The sequence below is a fragment of the Sparus aurata genome, chromosome 13 (assembly GCF_900880675.1).
Source record: "Sparus aurata chromosome 13, fSpaAur1.1, whole genome shotgun sequence".
NCBI lineage: Eukaryota > Metazoa > Chordata > Actinopteri > Spariformes > Sparidae > Sparus > Sparus aurata.
In genome coordinates this window covers 29,523,899-29,544,886 of record NC_044199.1, presented here as the reverse complement: position 1 = coordinate 29,544,886, position 20,988 = coordinate 29,523,899, and the positions used below count along the sequence as shown (strand labels likewise).

General features: G+C 41.0%; 1 protein-coding gene across 3 annotated transcripts in view; it reads right to left on the bottom strand.

The window, feature by feature from the left end:
• jade2 (jade family PHD finger 2) overlaps positions 1–20,988 on the bottom strand; it is a 210,430-nt gene that overhangs the window by 31,769 nt on the left and 157,673 nt on the right. For all 3 annotated transcript variants that reach the window (XM_030437345.1, XM_030437344.1, XM_030437346.1), the window contains one exon: positions 12,264–12,381. In XM_030437345.1, the coding sequence (XP_030293205.1) occupies positions 12,264–12,381 (118 nt within the window). The remainder of the gene's footprint in view (positions 1–12,263; positions 12,382–20,988) is intronic.

Genomic DNA, 20,988 nt, shown 5'->3' with positions numbered 1-20,988 from the left:
GACAACCTCAAAGTTAGAACAAGAAAACAGAGACTAGTCATGGGGCTTCACTGTCAACACTGTGCAGTGTTGTAAAAAGTTGCCAAACCTGAGTCTCAGTAAAGACGTGTTAAAATAATAAGTCAGCAATCTGTAAAGTAACTAAAATTATCAAAATAATGTAGTTAGTAAACTGGCAATATATTCTCCAAAATGTAGTGGAGTGGAAGTATTAAGTAGCAGTAAATGGAAATTATACATTTAACATTCACATAAATGCACTTACTTATCCATTTAATCCATCACTGTTCATATGTGTGTGTGGATACACTGTGTTGTATGTTCTTGTGCCTCTATACACTAATACACCAAGATTTGTGTTTTAAAGCAGGATTTTTTTTACCCACTAAAAATAGGCGTTTGACTTTTTAACATTGCCAGAAGGCGCGTTTGCCTTTCTTTTATTTCCCCCATCGCGTGTCACGTCTGTCATCACAAATGCGGCAGAAAAACACAGAGCAGTACAAGATCATATCATCATACATCCTGAAGATGTTAAACTTGACAAAAAAATATATAAATTAATCAGTACAATTGTAAATTCAATCTGGAACTGATGACAGACGTGGCTAAGGAGTGAGATGTCTCACTTCGTTCTTTGACGCTGCAGGTGATAAATACAGGGGGATAATGAGTCAATTGACGTGGGAGTGAATGCTGATTGTACACATTGACAAAAGCCAGATGTTAGTGAGTGTTAGTGGGCTTTTTTTGTCTATTGTGAAGGGATATAAGTATAAAAGTCTAATCCACCTTTCAGACTTCATGACAAGAGGAAAAACTACTGCAACACAGACAGACAGACGCTGCCTTTCAAGAAAGAGACCACACTCATACCCACACACCAGATACTGAATGTGTTTGTCCTTGGGACTGTGAGCATGCTGACACACACACACACACACACACACACACACAGTCTGATATGTAACAGAGGCCTGTAGAGTGCCTCCCTGCTGCGAGCTGTCCCCTCACTCCAGGAAACGTCGCTCTCTCCTTCCAGCCGAGGGTGAGGCAGGTAACACTGATATGTAAGCATGATCAAAGACCAAAGAAGAAGAAGACCTGACAGTCTAATACAGAAGTCTGACCTGCCCAGATTTGAATCCACCTGTTTTTCTCAGCATAGATGAGTGTCGTAACAGCCCAGATTACGGCTTTGTAACCGTGTTTCACCCTTAAGTTCCTGAAACAAACGTTGTAATAATAAAAATGATAATAATAATAATAACAATAATAAACAACCTACATTTATTTTAAGTTTTAATTTAATCATTAAAAATGCTTTTGCTGTCATCGTTAACAATCCATCAACCGGCAACATTATAGCAAATAATCAAATGATCTGGTATTATTGTTTCACGACAAGTATAGTTTTTTCCCCACAATTAATCAATGAATCGTTTAGTCTATTGAATGTCCTAAAATTCTTTAAAAAACGCCTGTCACAAGTTCCCAGAGCCCAATGTGAAGTTTTAACTCTGCTCCAAGCTGGAGTCAGACAAAAAAAAACATAAAAACCTAAATGTTGATCGATTATCAAAAAAAGCTGCAGGTAAAGTTTCTCTCCAATCGATTGGTCGACCAGTCTCTACATTCAAAACCACTATAATTTATGATGTGGTTCCACTGAAAAAAGAATAACGATTACTGTTGAGCTCATCGCACTGAACACACACAGACGTCTGCACATACAGACACACAGCATGTAAGGAAACGATGCAGTCACACTCCCCTGACTCTCACATATAGAGCACAGTGATGATCTCTCTCCGTCTCTTATTCTATGACATGGGAGGCCTTATTGTTGGGATGTCTTGTTGTTACAGACTCCTGCTGCCTACACAAACACAGAGTCCTGACTGCATGGCTCACTAACTCTCCTGCTGCTGTGTATCATGTTTATATACTGTGTGTGTGTGTGTGTGTGCATGTGTGTGCATGCATCAGGACAGCAGGTGGCACCTGCCGGTTTATTACAGCTATACTGGGGTTTAGATAAGCTGATTTTATTTGTGTGTGTGGCTCAGCAGTCACTGCAGGGTGAAATAGTCGACATGGATGATCTGACACTGACAGCAAGTGTATCAGTAAGTTAGAGGCGGTGTATGTAGGGCTCATTACTTACAGCTTTTTGCCAAAAATATGTGTGTGGTTAATCTGGCTATTCAAAATAAAGGGAACACTGGAATATAAACTAAGATTTGTTTTGAATGTTCATGACGTTGTGCAGTATAACAATCAGCTCTTTTGCATGTGATTGTCTTTTATCTCTTTACCTTCTCTGAGCAGAAGCAGCTGCCCGACAACCACCAGACAAGCCCGTTTACAGCAGCAAATAGGTGACGTAGGTGTAGAAATGTCGCCCGGCCTACCTCCACAGCGCTGTGTCAGCTCTGGAGAAAGGTCTGGCTGCACCGATTCTCATTCTAGTGTGCAAAATGGTGTCCCACCAAAAGAGAAGGTAACCACTGCTAGTTGCTAGCTTGTTTATTTTTATGTTAGCGACAAACTTACTGTTCGAGTAACCTGCCAGTCTCAGTGTATGGGTCGCTAGCTCAGAGGTTGTTCTTTCAGGTAGGGACGAGGGATTTTGCAAACAGTCATGTATGTTAATTTCCTGTTGAAGACCAGTCTCGTCCTTTTTATAAATGATTTACAGGGTATTTTTCAGATAAAAATCTGCAAACAACACTACAGCTATGCTAACAGCTCTGCAAGATTGTGAATTTGGCACAGTGCTTTCAGCTAAATGCTAACTTATCTTAGTAAAGCTTGTAAGCATCATGCCAACAGTGGCCAATTAGCATTAACCACTACCTTGACCTGCCTCTTTATGAAAAATCACAGTTAGTACAACGACTAATCCTTTGTGTCAGGATTTGGGTTTTTGGTTAGTTGTATCCGGTTTCATTTCGTAGATTACATCCTTATGTGTTATGTTTCACTTTCCACATCCTGTCGTTGTCTGTTTTCCCACCTTTATTTAATTTGTTCACTAGACCTCGTGTATTTAAATCGCTGTTCCTCCTTTATGCTATGTTGGTTTGTCTGTGTCTCCTGCACCTCATTATTTCTGTCTTTTCCTTTACCAGCCTTTTTGTTGCCTGCTACTTCATTGCTCACAACCTTTTCAACCCGGCTTCCTCTGTGTGTGTTGTAGGGTCCATTGTTGAGTAAACATAACACATAACACAACATTTGACTCAAAATGATACATTTCAGACTCATGGCGGTGCTATGGAAAAAGTCAGGGTTTCCCCAAAGACAGTAAGATTAATCTTTTTGGAGGATAGTGAATATCTGCACATTGTTTTATCAGTATCCCTCCATTAGTTGTTGAAATATTTCAGTCTAGACCAAAGTGTTGGACCAACTGACAGATCAACATTCCCAGACATACAGCCGTGCCGCTAGAATGGCGAAAATGTGGAGCTTTTAGCTTTAGAGAAAAGCTTTGGTATCATATTCATGCTGTTCGGAAGCACTCTAAAACTGTCTGTCTGTGTGTGTGTGTGTGTGTGTGTGTGTTGGTCAGTACAATACATGCCTACACTGCGTGTGTGGCTGTCATAGCCAGCAGTAGGCTGTCCTCATGCTTGCTTTAGCATGGAGGAGCAGGACATGCATGAATGGAGCTGAGAGAGACCAGAGAGAGATTTCACACTGAGACAACCCTGTGTGTTTCTCCCTCTCTCAGAGAGAGGCGAGTGTGACAGTATAGTTCACTAGGAGTACAATACTAAATGTTTGGAAAGAAAAAAAAAAGAGAAAAGAACATTTGTGTGGGCCTGAAAGTTTCCATTTTTTGCTCAGGGATATTTATGTTTTCAAAGGGCTACCAAATGTCTTCCTGTTCAAATTCATGCGCAGTAAATTTAAAGTAATGAGTGTGAAAAAAACATGCACCAAACACAAATATGGCCACAAATGATTTGATGCTGAAGCAGGAAGAACAGCGAGGTTGTGATCCAGCTTCAAGGGACACGTTTAAAGTTTGTTTGGTGGCAGGATTATATATTTATTTGATACACTTTTTAGCGATAAGCTTTGTTAAAGATGAATTTGTTTTTACATTTTTATATTTCTCCATTAGCGCAGGTTTAGAAACACACATATAAGTGACACTACAGCTGCTTATAGTCACTAGACTTCTTTTCAGAAGATGACACAGATTGTTTGTCGCTCTGCACCAGGAACAATGCCTGCATCTGTTTAAAACCTGAAAGAGCTCTTTTCTTTGTTTGCAGTGCAACATTAAAAGAAAAAGGCTTGTTGAAATACTTTATTTACAAATGCTTCATCTACTCAGGCCTTGAGAAAAACTTCTCAACATATTGTCTTACTGTACCAGAAATCATGAGAGTTGTGACGATAAAATGAACTGCTGATTTTTCATTTGCATCCGGGCTCACATGCAGATGCTTTTTTTCCAGTGAGATGGTGCTGACGAAAGGGAAGCTTTACATCAAATCTTTAAAACTACAGCAATTAAGTTTAAAGGACAATGTTGGCACGTGAGAGGGTCAGAAACCTAATCAACAGACAAATGGAGGGTTTTTTTTTTTGCATTTCAACCAGAGGAAACAGGGTCTAAATTAACTTCATTGGCTGCATTTCTGGAGTCTTCAGTAATGCTTTCTCTGCCCTTTCACTGTTCATTCAAACGTCACAGTGATGCAGCAGTAAATCACTAAGAACTACCAGATGACTGTGTTGTGTGAAGGTGGCAAGAGTGCTGTATGACTACTACGGTATAAAACAAGTATTTGTATTAGAGTGCAGCTACCTGACAGCTCTCCCCCTTCTTCTAATTTATTTTATGGCTGTTGCTGAAATTGCGGAGGCCATTAACGCCGGGGGAACTTTAAAGGCGCTCCCAGAGGGAACGCTTCTTCACACACAGCTCCAGAAATTTTAATTTTGTTCCTTCCCACCCCCCCCCCGTTTTGACAGGAGGGTCCGTCTTATCCTCCTATCTCCCAGGGACCATTTTTCAACATTTTTCCTCATTTTTTCCTGGTGTCTAATCTGATCTCTCTCTTTTATACGTTCTACGGCTTGGAAAACTAGTCTTTTAGGTTTTCAAGGACGCCTGCAGGCTCTGCTTGAACATGTGGAAGCTTTTCCCCTGCAGTTTGTAATCTCAGCACAAATCCAACTATCAGCAGTGGAAACCTTTTTAAACACTTTTTTGTCAGATCCGTCCCCCCCCCCACCCCTGCCTCTTTTGTCTTTAAATTCTGCTGTTGCTTTTCTCCCCATCTCTCCCTCCAAACCCTCTTCCCTCTCTTGTTTAGAAGGTGCAACAGCAGCAGGGGATTCATCTTTTTGAAGTGTGTGATTAATTTCCCCTCTTTCTAGGTGCACTGAACTGCAGCGTGAGTCTGTGTGTGTGTAGCCACTGTGTCCCATTTTTTACCTGAGCTCATTAGTGCAATGTGAGAAAGTTTTTTTTTTTTTTTTTTTACTGTCCTTTCACGCTCCTCTCCTCCTCCTCACTCTCCCTGCTTCCTATCCACCGTTTCTCTTCCTCCACTCTGCCTTTCATCCTATTACCTTCTTGTCCCTTCCCATCCTCCTCTTCCTCCATCCTTATTTTCTCTGTCTTCCTCACACTCTTGCACACATACACACACGCACTTGCTGAGAGCAGATCAGAGAGGCCAATACTAACCACTGTCAGCTTGTCACAGTTCGGTTTGAGCCAGAATGTAAATGCAGTGCACTTCCTGCATAACAATAATACTGCGGTGTGTGTGTGTGTGTGTGTGTGTGTGTGTGTGTACATGTCCTACCTACACTACAGCACTATAACTAAACCTGTTTTTTTTCATGTGCATCAATATGTTTTCACCAAAAACAAATAAAAAAAAAAGCCTTATCTACAGAATACAGGTCTATACTGTACATGTGTGTTTAAGTACGATTGTGGTGCCGGTACACACTGCATTCAAATCAAAAAGAGAGCATTAACTAACAACAAAACCCAGTCGCACCATCAGGTTTCAACTGATAACCAACATAGGGGAAATCCTGTTATCTTCAGTTCCAAAGTGAAGCTTTATTCTGTAAACAGAAGTGTGATAAGAGTTCCTCTCGAGTCAAAGTGACTCTTTCTATACATGAGTCAAGGTTTTACCAGTAAAATAAATAACAGGTCATCTTGGTTTTATGCAGTAATTCTATTCCTGCTGAGAAAAAGCCTCTCTAAAATCTGGATGTTGAAAAAATATTATTTGTGAATGAGTGTGGATTTCTGTTCCCCGGTCCTTAAAGGATAACTTCGGTCGATTTCAACATGCAGCTATATTGCTCAAGCTACCCTTGACTTGCCAGTACCGAAGACGCGAACACTTTTGGTCCAACCCTTACCCCCAATTTCCACTGGATACGTGTCCGCTGCGTTGCGGCTCCGATCCGGTTTTGCTCCGCCGTCCACCGTCCGGCAATCCCCACCGGTTGCGGTTTGAGTCCGCCACGGAGCAGTATGGTAGACAGCTAGCTCACGAGGCAGAGGAGTTCCCGCGATAATCACATAATCACTCACAACGGCAGTTATAGGTCTGTGTTATTAAAAACAATAACACGAAGTGTTCCTGACCGAAGGATTAGCAGAAGAGCTTGTGTTTGTCTCTTTTGTGAGATTTGTGTGCTGGTGTCAACACGGAGTGTTTTATTTTGAAAGGTAACCGGATGCTGTTTGTTATTTTAGCACTTGACTTCCTGTCTGCTTAATGCTAAATTCAGCTGAATTGCTGCATCGTGCTCCGGCATCCGCCAGATATAGTCCTGCGTATCTGTGCCGCAGGGCTCCGGACTGCCGGAGCTGGGACGGAGCAGATACGCAGCGCAGCGGACCTGGTGGGGATTGACACATTGACTAAAGTGAAACGTATCTGCTCCGCTGGCGTGGCGGAGACGCAACGCAGCGGAGACGTATCCAGTGAAAATTGGCTGTTACAGGGCTCCTTGAACGGAGAGTTAGCATTGACAGCTAACAGCATGGGGGCAGAACGTTACACTGTGTTTTAAGCGTCTTAACATGCTACAAATCTCACCCCAAAAGTTATGCAACATCAGCAGACACCTTACAACACAGCACTGCAGCGTGTATGGCTCAAAATGAATAAAAAAGTGGTTAAAACAGTATGTTTGTGCAAGCAGCGACACACCAGTTTGTTTACAGCCCTGTCTTCCGGTAGTCCAAACAAGTCGATCTGTCGAGCTTCCACCTCTGCCTGTTCCGCTCTCTGCACCTCTCTCTCCGCTCTCTCGTTCTCTAGCGCAAGTAACTGCTCATCTGTTTCCTCCGGTTCGAACAAATATGGTCTACCGTCGAATTGAAAAGGTTTGTCGTCGATATCTTCGACTTCGACATCAGACAAGTTCTCCATCGTGACTATTTCGGAAACAGCTTTCGATCGTCACTGGCGAGTCCCCTCTCTGTACGAGCTACGATCATGCGCAGACAAGCTAGCTTTCAGTGCAGAGCGAATAGACTCATAACAGGCTATTGTAAGGCTCATGGCTCATGACAGGCTGTAACATGGTCATGTATGAACTGAAAAACGAAAATGCTGGACTACGGTTTCTCTCTGCAAAGTTCAAGTTTTCGTCTCTGCCAGTGAGGGAGTAAGTGCAAGCTCGACGGATCGACTCGTTTGGACTACCAGAAGACAGGGCTGTAAACAAACCAGTGTGTGGCTGCTTGCACAAACACACTGTTTTAACCACTTTTTTATTCATTTTGAGTCATACACGCTGCAGTGCTGTGTTGTAAGGTGTCGGCTGATGTTGCATAACTTTTTGGGTGAGATTTGGAGCATAAGACGCTTCAAACACAGTGTAAAGTTCTGCCCCCATGGGTTAGCTGTCAATGCTAACTCTCCGTTCAAGGAGCCCTGTAAGGGTTGGACCAAAAATGTTCACGTCTTCGGTACTGGCAAGTCAAGGGTAGCTTGAGCAATATAGTTGCATGTTGAAATCGACTGAAGTTATCCTTTAAAGTTACTATGAGTAAGATTCATTGTTTGCTGATTCTGGTGGCTGCTTTGGATACGTTTGGAGGAAGCAAATTGTGACATTTAGACTTGAAGATTTGTTGCGTCGTTGTGGTTTTGAGTCACCATGCTGAGGTTTTACTTATGTTATCACACGTGTGTTACTTCACACAGAATGATACCACAGGCTATATTATCATGTAGACCTCCTTGTAGTTTCAGCACAACGCCTCTCCGTCTCTATGTGGGACTACAGGGATATCACCCGCCCGCCACTAACATGCTAGCGTTCACAAAGCATGAAGAGAGCAGCCCTCAATATGACAGACAGGCAGATAAACATGACAGACGGACAGGCAGACTGGCACACAGAACGTAGAACACGACATATTAAGTACCAGGAGAGACAGACAGGCGGACCAAGGTTTGTGGTTCTGTTTCAGCTGGGTTAGAGGAGAGACGTGTGTGTTTCCCACATGGAGACAGGCCCGGAGGGAGGATGGTGGTGCTGGTGCATGGTGAGCTAGAATCTGACAATCTGATTCTACAGTCGTAAAACCTTCCAGTGTTGCCTCAGATTGGATGTCAAGACTCATTTTAACAGCCAAACACATTCATCTCTGACCAAAACAACCTTATTTAGGACCTAAAATATCATTTTAAAACCAAGTCAGCAGTTTGAGCACATTCAGGGTACACAGACATGATACCCAACATGTTGAGCTAGTTGTTTGAGGTCCGCTCTGCATTCATATAAAGATAAGATAAGATAAGATAAATATGCAGTTGACACACTGTCTTGATCCAGTTTCACTTAATTCTAATTTACGTAGCAATTTTTGTCATTGTCGTTTTTCTAACTTTATCAATATAGCCATCTCAACACAACTTGTCTGTACCACTGTCTGAAAAAAACGAAACTTCTGGCAGTTTGTGTGTCCAGAAGGACAAAAGCAGAACAAACTGAGATGACTGATGGGCTGTCTGAAACACGGTGTTGGATGAGACAGCCAAAATGTGTTGGAGGAAGGAGAAAAACGTAGAAATTATAAGCCTCGGAGGACACCACAAATGAGAGAAAAAGAAGGAAAGAAACAGATGGAGGAGAAAACAGATTAAAGACGAGGATGGAGAGTGGAAAATAAGAGAGAAAGATAAAAGAGGCAGTGAAAAGAGGTAGATACAAGGTGAGGGACACGACAAATCATTATAGCAGACAACCTCATCCTTCACTCTCTGGTGCGTGCGCACACACACACACACACACACACAGACACACACACACACACACGCACCCAAACTATCCTCTCTAATCTACAGTGTGAATAGATATGGCTGTTTAGTGCCAGCAGCACAGCTCCCGGTACCTGATGGCAGCAATGTGCTGAGTCAGGAGCTTTGCACTGCGTGTGTGCGTGTATGCGTGTGTGTGTGTGAGTGGTATGCGCCTTTGGGAGTGTGTGTGCGTGTTAGTGAGGCACAGAGGGAGTTAGAGAGTGAAAGTGCTTGTAAGATTTAGTGGAGTGCATAGATGTGTGTAGCCTTCCTTGGGAATGATGAGCACTGCAAATTGAGGACTCTAACCACACACACATACACACACACACACAGACACGCAGGCTTACATGAGTTCACTATCGTTGCCATTACAGCTGCTGGTCATGAAAAGCTACTAGAACTCACAGGGTTCTTTCCCATTATCGCAGACAAATACAGGTCACCATCGTTTTATAACACCTCTAACTTTAACTCTCGTCCCGTCTACATAACCAGGACTCACCATAACGCCATAACTCGCCATAACGATGACAGCTCGGATATTAAATATGGATGTTATCCTACTTGAGATATTGTTGTTGCAAAGGATCTTCACAAGGCCAATTATTTTATTGTATTTCATAATGTTCTCGATTAGCAGAGCCTACGAGGTGGTACAAATTATCAATGGCTGCAAGTCTGAGGAAAGATTAGGTCAAAGCCACAAAAGTGGTGCTCCTGACAGCATCGGTTACACAACAAAAATAAAAAGGTAGACAGAAATTCTGAGTTAAAATAAGATAACATATGTTTATAAATACCTTGCTGAAACTAACATAAATGTGATATTTCCATCACGATTTCTGTGTTTTCCACTGTTTGAGGTTTGACTGGCAGCCTCAACCAGTGACGACATTTAGTGACTCATTGTTGCCCCTTTATTCTGCTATATTTAAATGGCACATGAGCGGAGAGTTAACACCGCCAACTCAAGGCATTTAACATCTAATGGGGATGGAGGAGGACATTACTTTGCACTGTCATTCGAAGATTTGCTGTGTTTTTGGTGTGGCATACAGATGGAAACCTAATATGACGATTGCTAGAAACGTTGCAACAAGTACAATTATGTGTGCTTCCATCAGCTGGTCGAGGCTGACAAGGTTGCCATGTCAGAAAAAAGGGGAATAAACTTTACTGCCTTAGGACAGGTTCATTTTTTTCAGCTTAAATTATGAGCATATGGGAATTATTAAACTATTATTTGCTATAATAATGACATCATTTTTTGTTCACTCTCCCTTTATTTGACGGATATCTTTGAGATAAGCTTCTTTCGATGTAAAGGAAGTTTTGAACTCTACAATAAGACTAAACAATAAGAGCTAACATTTAGACTTAAGTGCGGAATAGATATTTATTTTTTGTCTATCAACAGCTTCTAAACAAAAAACTAGCACAGAGAGGTGGACTAAAGTTGAACTGACCCCAAAAGGACTGCCACCCTCCACTGTTCAAGGATCGTGGGGGAAACAATGAATGCAAGTTTGTGTTTAAAATACAACAACAAACCTTTAATCTGATCTAATGCATTTATAATGTTGAACTAACGAAAGAACTCAGTAACACCTTTTTTAATATATCAGCAAAGCTCACTGTATGGTGCTGCTCGTCTTCATCAGTTTTACCAGAGGTCTAAGGACTAAGATATCGAACATAAATAGATTCTTGTAACTTCCTGTCCCCGTGTCTCAGCCACAGCTCACTTCATCGACTCAGCTGCTACAAATCGCAGCTGTGACGCAAATCAAACATTCTCAACAACAAAATAATACGACAGTACCACTCTGGATTTTGCTTCGCACTGACTCTCTCTCTTTAAAATGGATTTCAAGATTTTACTACTAACTTTTAGTGACACTTACCCTGCATCCCCATGTGCAGCACAGCCTCGTGCCAGATGCTCAGATGCAATCTTACCAGACGTACTTAAATCCAGATTGGTGCCAAAAGGTGATGAGTCCACAGGCTCTGGGGGTAGTCTGGCTAAGGTTTAGCGAAGTAACTTGATTCAAAAATCTTCATGAAAAGGCACCATAATTGTTTGTAACTGCTGTTCCTAGACCATTTTACTGTAAATGTATTGTTTTAAATAACATTAACTGTCCTCTTGACTCTGTTTTGTCTCTGTTGTGTTTAGTTGTTTGAATGAATCTAGATATTTATCATTTGTGAGGCACTTTGTTACACTGCTAGAAAGATAATACATGTGTAAATAAAGTTTTATTCATTATTGTTTTATTGATGATTTCTCTATGATCACAATTAAAGCTAGCTCCTTTAGGCAAAGGGTTGTTTCCAGGTGATATGATGATAATGCAAACAGTCTAAGGCCCACTATAAGAAGTGATACAAATATTCTTTAACAGAGTAAATGCTAAAAGTGTATTAACCTTAACCTGGTGGTCCCACTAAGATTATAAATGTAATTGTGAGTAGATATCTAACAAACCAAGCAGCTAGCTTCATCCTTATGGTCCTTCATGACCGAGCAGCTGCGTGAAATGAGTCGAGGTCAGTCGTCTGTGCAGAGTGGATAAAAAATCGAGCTCCATTTATGTGGATGGTGTGCGCAACAATATCTGGCTGAACTATTATTCCAGTGTTCTTTGCTGTGCAGGTGTCAAGTGTGGCCTGCTGTGCAAAAATGATGACAGGCCATTTCTAAAAAACTGTCCACCCACTACACTCAAGGGTTTTGATGTAACTGTTACGCACTTGAGCTTTCCAAACTGTGTTTTTTTTTTTTTCTTTGGTGGACAGAGTATGTGTTGGCGGCCTTGGCTGCAGTGCTAGAGTGGGTGAAAGTAAAAGGTTTTAACACTGGCGTGTTCAGATGACTGGAATTAGAAACATCACCACAGACGCACACCCATGTGTTCTCTCTCTCTCTCTCCGTCTTACCTCCAGCGATGTCCTCTTCCAGTAGCTGTATCTGTAGGTGGAAGATCTTCTCCTGGAGGTCGCACAGGGTGTGTTTCATTTTCTCCCTCCGTGTCACCATGTAGCACAGGTTACGCACCTGAAACACAAGACAACACTGTTAAAAGAACAACAAGACAGGGGTGTGACATCGGCGGCATGTCTCATCATGATTTAGCGCACATAAACCCAACAGTAAGGATAACAGACGTATAAACATTATGACCAGAAGACATGAGGGCTCAAATATAAAGATTGCCCAGGACAAGAAAAATGGGACTAGCAACATCCGGCTGGTAAATCTATCAACTCACCTGCCCGATCAGGCAAGTGGTGAACAACAGACACACAAAGTTAGCAAGTAGCTGGTGAAGAAAGTGGAACATTGAGGAGCTGAAGGCATTTCTATCAGGGATCAAACCGAGGCTAAACAGGAGAGAGAGAGTGTATTTTAAGCTTCATCAGGTAAATGAATGATAATGTTGCTCTATGTCTGCTACATTTATAAAAAGGCAACTGTCTGCTTCAAAAAAAGTAAAAACAACTTTATAACGGAAAAAGAAATATGTTACAGATGTGCGCTTTCTGCTAGTTACCAGAGACAGATATCGCATCACTGGTGATCAAAGCAAGACTTAAATCTTAAGGTACAGTATATAACATCAGAGGTTTACATTGCATCCAGTAATTAAGTCAGGAGACAACTTCCTGTTTCCTGCCAGTAAATTGGATCCCAGACTCCTCTTACGCTCAGACTCAAACTCCAGCTGAGCCCTCCTGCTCCTCCATGTGGTCAAATTACTATCATATGGCCCTATAAGCTGCATACAAGTGTGCATGCGAGTGGATGGAGAGCCGGCAGATGAACGGGCGAGGGTGTTTGTTAACGTTAAACACATATGGATGTTTAAAAGAAAAAGCTGTGCTTGTCTGAGAGGAAAATAAGATGGAAAAGATAGAAGCGGATGAGGAGGCGGAGGATGAGACTAATGGAGAGACAGGTTGGGAGAGACCGACAGGTACAAAAGGCTGAGTAAACAAGATTCAAAGACATAGATATAGAGAGCTGACGTGTGGTCCCCTGGCAGCTGTAGATACCGAATGCGAACGGAATAATTTTGTCTACAGATAAGACAGTAATTACAGACAGGAGATTTAAAATTTTGGACAGAAAACTCAAGGTTTCTGCGCTAACACACGCTTTTGTACCTGAAGCTTGTGATGCAGTGGGAAGAGAAGATCCCAAAAGAACTCAGACCGACTTATTCGCGTTTGGTCATGAACTAACCCCACCTTCTTCACTTGGCGCAAAGGTGAATCTTAATGAACTTCAACATGCAAAACGATCAGTATCCCCAATGTCCAGGTAGTCTGAGTAACGAGGGTGGAACTGATCTCTTCAACTGAAGTTCAGTGTTTACACTCTTGTTTACGGAAGTGCCCAGTCAGTGTGCGCTTTAGGACGGAAGTTTTTTTTCATCAGACTTTAACACGAGACGATCTCTAAAATTTGTGTACTGTGATTTCGCAAAAATTCTACAAATATGTACCTGTGGTTCTTTTGTTTGTCGTAAAGTCAACCACAAGGTTTGTAAACATGCATGTGTCATTTCATGCCAACTCACAATGTTTCCCAAAAGATATAATCCAGTATGCAAAAACCAGGCCATTCAAGCTACAGCTGTCATAGTTTCTGAACTACATAAAAAAACAGGCTCCACAGGTATCAGAATAAGACAGAAAACCTTTAAGTGAACACAGTCTAAATATCTACCCATGGATTAAAATCACTGATTGTAATATTAGTGAAAAGTATGAAAAACTAACAATCTAAAAATGAAAAAATGCTGAAGTACTGTAACATCTTTGGAAAATATACATTCAAATTATGTAATTATTTTTTTCTCATAAAAAGAGCACAACCTACTCTGTAAACATATGTTTTATGTTCACATATTTATGCTATAGGTCTGTATAAACGTAAACAGTGTCGCCACAAAAATAAATGTAAGGTGGTAAATATGCATTGGAGGATCAGCTTGTACACGTGAAGCGGGTTTTTCCATGTTCGCGAATGCCTTCCTGTCGGTTAGTGAGCCAGCAGACACAGAAATGCACAGAGCACATACTGTACAACTCGTAGTCTCTCTGATCTGTAAATGTTTAGTCAACACCACGTACAGCGCAGTAAAGCTTTATAGCTGTTTAATGTCCTCGTAGCAGCGTTGTATGTCGGGTTCAATGCAACCGACATTCATATTTATGTACGAGACAAATGACTGATCATCTCAGTTTTGTTTTAACGTGTAAAACTTGTTGTTGCTTTCCAGCTGTGGACACACTGCACATAATATCCAACATGACAACAAAGTGAGGGAAGATGGGGGAGAGGGCGAGAAAGAGAGAAATGCAGAAATAGAGAAAGAGAGGGAGGTAGGGAGAGAAACTAATTGGGTCCAAGCCAGAGCTCTTGAATCCCAAACTAACAAGCTGAAAATTTGGATCTCCGCCAACTGGATTTCTCTTACGACGGTAAATCGGTAATCATGTGTCTCTAACCACTTGTGCGTGTATGTGTGTGGTGGCAGCATCATACATGTGTAAGGCTGAAGATCTGCCATGGAGCTAATAGGACAGGATAGACTGTGTGTGTGTGTGTCTGTGTGTGTGTGTGTGTGAGTCTATGATGGCATAGATTCAGGTATTTAAGAGGGAGAACATAGCAGGGAATAGAGATATAAATACATCTACCAGGAGGATATCAGTCTGGTGGGAACACAACTGGAAACAACACGATAAACTGGAACTACCTGTGCCTCTGTGTGAGTGTATTTGAATGTGTGTGTGTGTGTGCATGTATGTGTGTACAGTAATGGCTGTACGAGTTTGCATGAGCGCTGCTGACTACTGTGTGACAGATAAAGAAACAGAGCTGATTTATTTGTTTACTTTAACAGTATATGTGTGTGAATTACTGTGTGTGTGTGTGTGTGTGTGTGTGTGTGTGTGTGTGTGTGTACTAGCAGTCCAGCAGGCTGACTGTTTATCTGTTGGTCTTGATGGATTCGTCAGCCTGGCCTATCTGACCCATTCCATCCCTGTTAGAGCGCTGCAGATAAAAATAGCTGCTCAACTGGGACACAATGTGCAGAGCCTGGCTTTGATTAGGACACTCTGTAAGTGTGTGTGTGTGTGTGTGTGTGTGTGTGTGTGTGTGTGTGTGTGTGTGTGTGTGTGTGTGTGCGTGCGTGCGTGTGTGCGCACACCGTTTTCAAAAACAACTACCTCTGCCTGGACCCATGACAGAGGGAGTGGAGGGCGGGATGGGAGGTAAAAGAGGAGGAAGAGCAAGAAACAGAAGAGGAGTCTGAATAAAATAACTCTGTGGAACCTTTGTGCTTTTGTTTTCTTTCTTCTTCTCCCTCTCTCCCACATTTTTACTGACTACCTTTCCTACAAACTCTGGATATCAAGGCCAACTTTCTAAAGCTGATAGTAGCAATGCAGCCTTTTTTTTCCCTTTTTCTTATTTCAACAAACTGCAAGTGAACCAAACCAGAGTAATTTTACAAATAACACATTTTGTTGGATCAAGGGGACATAAATATTTAATGTGAAAAAGTGTACTGCTTGTCGAAATGTACTTTTATATTTCACTAAATGTATGAGCCGATGGATAAATAAAACATTTCGGTGCAACGAGAATGTTGAACTTTTTCAAATCTACATGGAACTACAGTTTTTTGGAAGGTGTGTTAAAAAAAAAATCCCAAAAGACTCACCAGTTTCCATACTTTACTGATTTAAACACAGCCTAAAAATACTGGATATCTGCCTGTAAGTTAAAAGAGACACATGAAGTTCATAATAATATTATGGTTAATGGTATAAAAGGTTTAAAAACTCAAAAAACACTCCAGTTTTCTCATACTTCCAGTGCAGTGTTTCCCCCCGGTCTTAACCGTCTCTTTAAGGCTCCTCCTCCCGAATATCCAGTCTGCTCTGATTGGTCAGCTCACACACGCCTGACCCAGCACTGCTAACAACAACAGAGCAGCTGTGCTAAATCAATGCTTACATACATAACTGGCTGCGATGCATAAATTAATACACAAATGTGTGACACAGCGATGTAGTGTGATGTCATGAAGTCACGGAATTAAAGGGGGGGGGGGGGGCTACTGCTGATGTGTTTGATAAGCAATGTTTTTTGTGGGAAAGAGGGGCTTCTGTTGGTGTGGACTATGGCCTTTTTTTTAACTTTCATTATCTTTGACATGATCAAGAATCTTTAAAACACACTCAAGGAACAGATCAATATATTTAAAAAGCCTGATAGGTCAGAGAAATAAAATTTAAGAAAAAAGCTTCAAATGAAATTAAATATGCTCACTTTACGGCAAAAAACAAGTCTTGAAGGCATGAGATCTGGTAAATATCTTCAGCTGACTTTGCCTCATATTTTTTCTGTTATGCTGGAAATTCTGCTAAAGGTCGGAGTGGCGATTAATTTGTATCTTGTGCTGATTTGTTCCATATTCAACCGAGATTTTCAGGTATTCAAGTGAAGGCCAGCACAGTTGAAGTGAGCTGAACTGAATTTTCTTGCTCCTTTGACACAAACAGCCTCTGACCTTTTCTCCTCTGTCTGGATCAACTGTCTCCTTTGTCATTCTTTCCTCCTTTGCAATTTAATCTTCCATCCTCCCATCTGTACAGAATTTTCCCAACAATTTATCTGTACTTCTGTCGGGCTTTTTTTCTATTCCTCTTTCGTTCCATCTGTCTTTGTCCCATCCTATCTCAATCTGTCTGGGTCTATTCATTCATCCATCTCTAAATCAGCAAACGCAGCGCTTCTCCATTTTCTCTGTCCCACTTGCATATATTAACCCACAGACACAAATCTAAGAACATGTGTTGGGGTTAATAGAAGATTCCGCTATTGTCTATTCTCTTGAGTAGACTCGTTTAGCCCCACTGATTTCCTGAATCAATTTCATTCTGATTCACAAGATCTGAATCCTCTAACCCGGGTCATCATTGAACATATTAATGTTTACATTGAGATATTAAATGGTTTCAGAGAGTTGTGGTTAAAATCTCTCTATGAAGTAATTGAAAATGCTCTTGTGAAACGTGAATGGACCATGAAGTCCTTCTCCCTGTTTGTGGAAGGTGGGAAACGTTAAAGATCACAGAGTCTCACACTTTCTTACCAAAAAAACATTTGAAAGCCTCAGTTTCACACATCTCTCTGATAGGGAGCCAATGAAACCAAAGCAAAACAGCACTTTTTCGTCAGGATGGAAGAGCGGATGAGATTTCATTGTTTTCCTTCTGATAAAGAGAGATTTTTATTGTGGTTGCAGTTTATAAAAGTGTCAAGTGACTAACTTGTATTTTCACTAGCCTTCAATAATGGCAGGAAATGACCACTATTTCCTTGATGAAATCAGCAAAAATCGGCCATGCTGGTGTCAAGAGAGGAACAGTTTATAGTGAGTATGAATTTAAAACGTATCATACACCTTTTATTCCTTTTTAAATGTATTTTTGTTATTGACTACTCAAGTGAGATGCTTGCTTGTCCATGGCCGTCTGGTTATGACCAGTCCAGTATTAATTCATTTGGCCGGTGTAAATCAAATGTGGTAGGTAATTTTATTTGTGGCAGGTGATTTAAAACACAGGTTGATACAGAAGTAACGCAATCAAATCTGCTTAATCAATTCATCAATGCAGTGTGCATTTAAAATACAACAATAACTAATAAATAACCAACAAAATGGAACTACTTAAAAAATTGCCTGAAACCAGGAAACAGCTGCGAGATGCCTTCCTCCTCCTCTGCTGCTGACCATCCATCTACGTCTCCACGTACTGGTTCATCCATCCTCCCTCCTGCCTTAATCCCTCCCCGACCGAACCCACCTCCTTTCTATCTCATCCATCCATGACATGACAGGCTGGAGATAATCAGCATTACAAGTGTATTAAGTGTGCTGAGCAAGGCCCAACGCCTCTCATACCACAGAGTCCTTCCCTCTCTCTCACCCTCTCTCTCGCCCTCTCTCTCTTTATCTGCAGTCATCGTGTCCCTCTTGTCCTGACAATTAATGCACACACACATATGGGATCATACACTAACTGTACGTACACACGATCACCTGCTGACTGTTTCCTCCTCTAAGTCATACACACACACACACACACACACACACACACACACACACACACACACACACACACACACAGAGAGAGCAGTCAGCAGAGCACTGGCTGTCATCAACCAGTAATTACATCAACAGGTGTCTGGCAGCAGGGCACCATGCCCTTTGTGTGTGTGTGTGTGTGTGTGTGTGTGTGTGTTTGTTTGTGTGTGTGTAGAGACAATTTGGGTATCTTGAGCAACAGGAATAATCTGCTCACATCCAACTGATGATGGATTTTTTGGCCCACAGAAACAAAAATTCATTCACTTGATGTTTGGCTTTGTACTTAATTTTTTTTTTTTATCTATTTGAGTATTTATGAATATGTTCTGAGGCTTTGAAATTGTCCAGCTGTACAACAAACTTTATCGCAAATTAGTGTTTTACTAAATAGGGCAGTACAGTTAATTGTAATGATAACGAAATCACATTATGGTGAAGTGCAATATTCAAATCAGAAGGGGCTGAAGTTAGGGCTGGGGAATGTATTGATATATACAAATAAACTAAAACAAACAGTTAAAAAAATGAAAATAGCCAACATGAACAATACCAGAACCCTGAAACTAAATCAGCTAAATGGAATTCAACCATTATTAATTTCATTATTCATACCTGACTGTCTTACTGTGATGTCAGTACAAAAAATAAAGAGAACACTGAACTCGTATCTAGAAAAGCGAAGGTCAATTGCAGATCAACAACATCCTGTAAGAACTTTGATATTAATCTGTGATAAAACAATATTGGGAGCCTGCCGATATACTAATCAGGATCTATAAATCTGACGTGAAAGCATTTTTTGCAGCTCCCCACCAGATATGAAACTTGTGCTGCTTTGATTAATTTATTTCCTGTCCACGTCTACCACTTGGTGTTTTTGTTTGCCCCATAGTGACAATATGTCAATATTTGGTTTATAATAATGTTAAACAAACAAGAAAAATCATTTCCATTAGCATTTATTGAACGTTCTCCTTCACCGTCTCCACCTCCAGCAACCGTTGAAACTTTTTACTTTTATTACGTTCACTTAGGTAGGTGGTAACAGTTTTTAATGATGTGAAGATGAATTTGTGTATGCGTGTCATGTCAGTCAACTGCAGTATTAGCATGTGTGTCCATGTGTGTGCTGCCCCGAGGCAGAGAGGCAGGAGCTGCGTCAAAACAAATTTCCAAACTGATCTCTGAGATAGAGACGAACCCGCTGGGACCAGAGAGGGAATGCGTGCGTGTGTGTGTATAGTGTGTGTCTTAGTGCCTGTGACTAAAAATGGATTTCACGGTATTGACTTAAGTGATATGTGACGCACATGTGGCAAATTACCGTGAAGACATACTAGGAGAGGGCGCGAGGGAGGAAGAGATACAACAGAACCTGATGTAAGGATGCTGCTTTTTTCATTTTACCAACGAGCTGTATCACTCAGTCTGAGAAGAAAGGGTAGAAATAAGCTAAAAAAAAAACAGAAGATAACAGTTGCTTTCTTTCTTTACTCCTTCGACTAACTTTGAGCTCAGATCTATACTGACCTGACCCTCTCAGCTCCCAACATATTGACTTCAAACCTGTGCTGCTTACTAATGAGCACCATCGACTGTTTGTTGGCGCTGAAATACACAGACACCACTGTGAAGAAGCAGCCAGCTAAGAATCAGGATTATTGATCTTTAATTGGCCCGATACCACCCCAAACCTAATATGGAGAGCCTGGGTCAATTACTAACAAGACAATCCCAACTGGAATAATTAAAGTGGAGTGCGCACTTAAATGCGAACAGCTTGTTATAGAAGGAGCTCTGCTGTGATTACACGTTTAAACATTTCGTCAATCCGTCACATGTTGCTCGAGTGTGTTTCACCTATTAGTCACACCGCTGGGATTACTGTGCTCATTAACACCAAAGTGTGTCGCTATTCACATCTTAATCAATAATCATAAAGACGGCTATAAAAAGGTTTAAATCATTCAAGCAATGGAAATTGATGCTGCTGCTGTCGATACAGTTCATACCATGTAAACCTCATTCAACTTTTGGAAAAGGCTTGCACTCACAAACTTTTAGCAAAATATTTTGCGTCCAGCATAACTCAGTGTTTTTATTTTATTGAAAAAGAGCACCAGTTTTATGTAGTAAATTGGCCTTCAATTAATTAGGCAATGCTGGCCTTAAAAAAATAAATCAATAAACACTGAAAAAAACGTAATATAACAAAATTATATCAGGCCTCCAACGAATGACTTTTTGCTTCAAGTGAAAATGAGGTTTATATATCGTTTTGACAGTCCCTTTGTCCATTTGTGCAGGTTCAACGACAATATTGTGTGTCATGAATGGTTTGTTATTTACAGTGTACCATAATTATAATGAAACAAATGACAAAGTCCAGAATCGATTAACTCCTCATTGATTAAGTAACATCAGATGAGTACCAGAGCTGCACAAAGCACTTCAAAGACTTATAATAATAATAATAATAATGATAATGA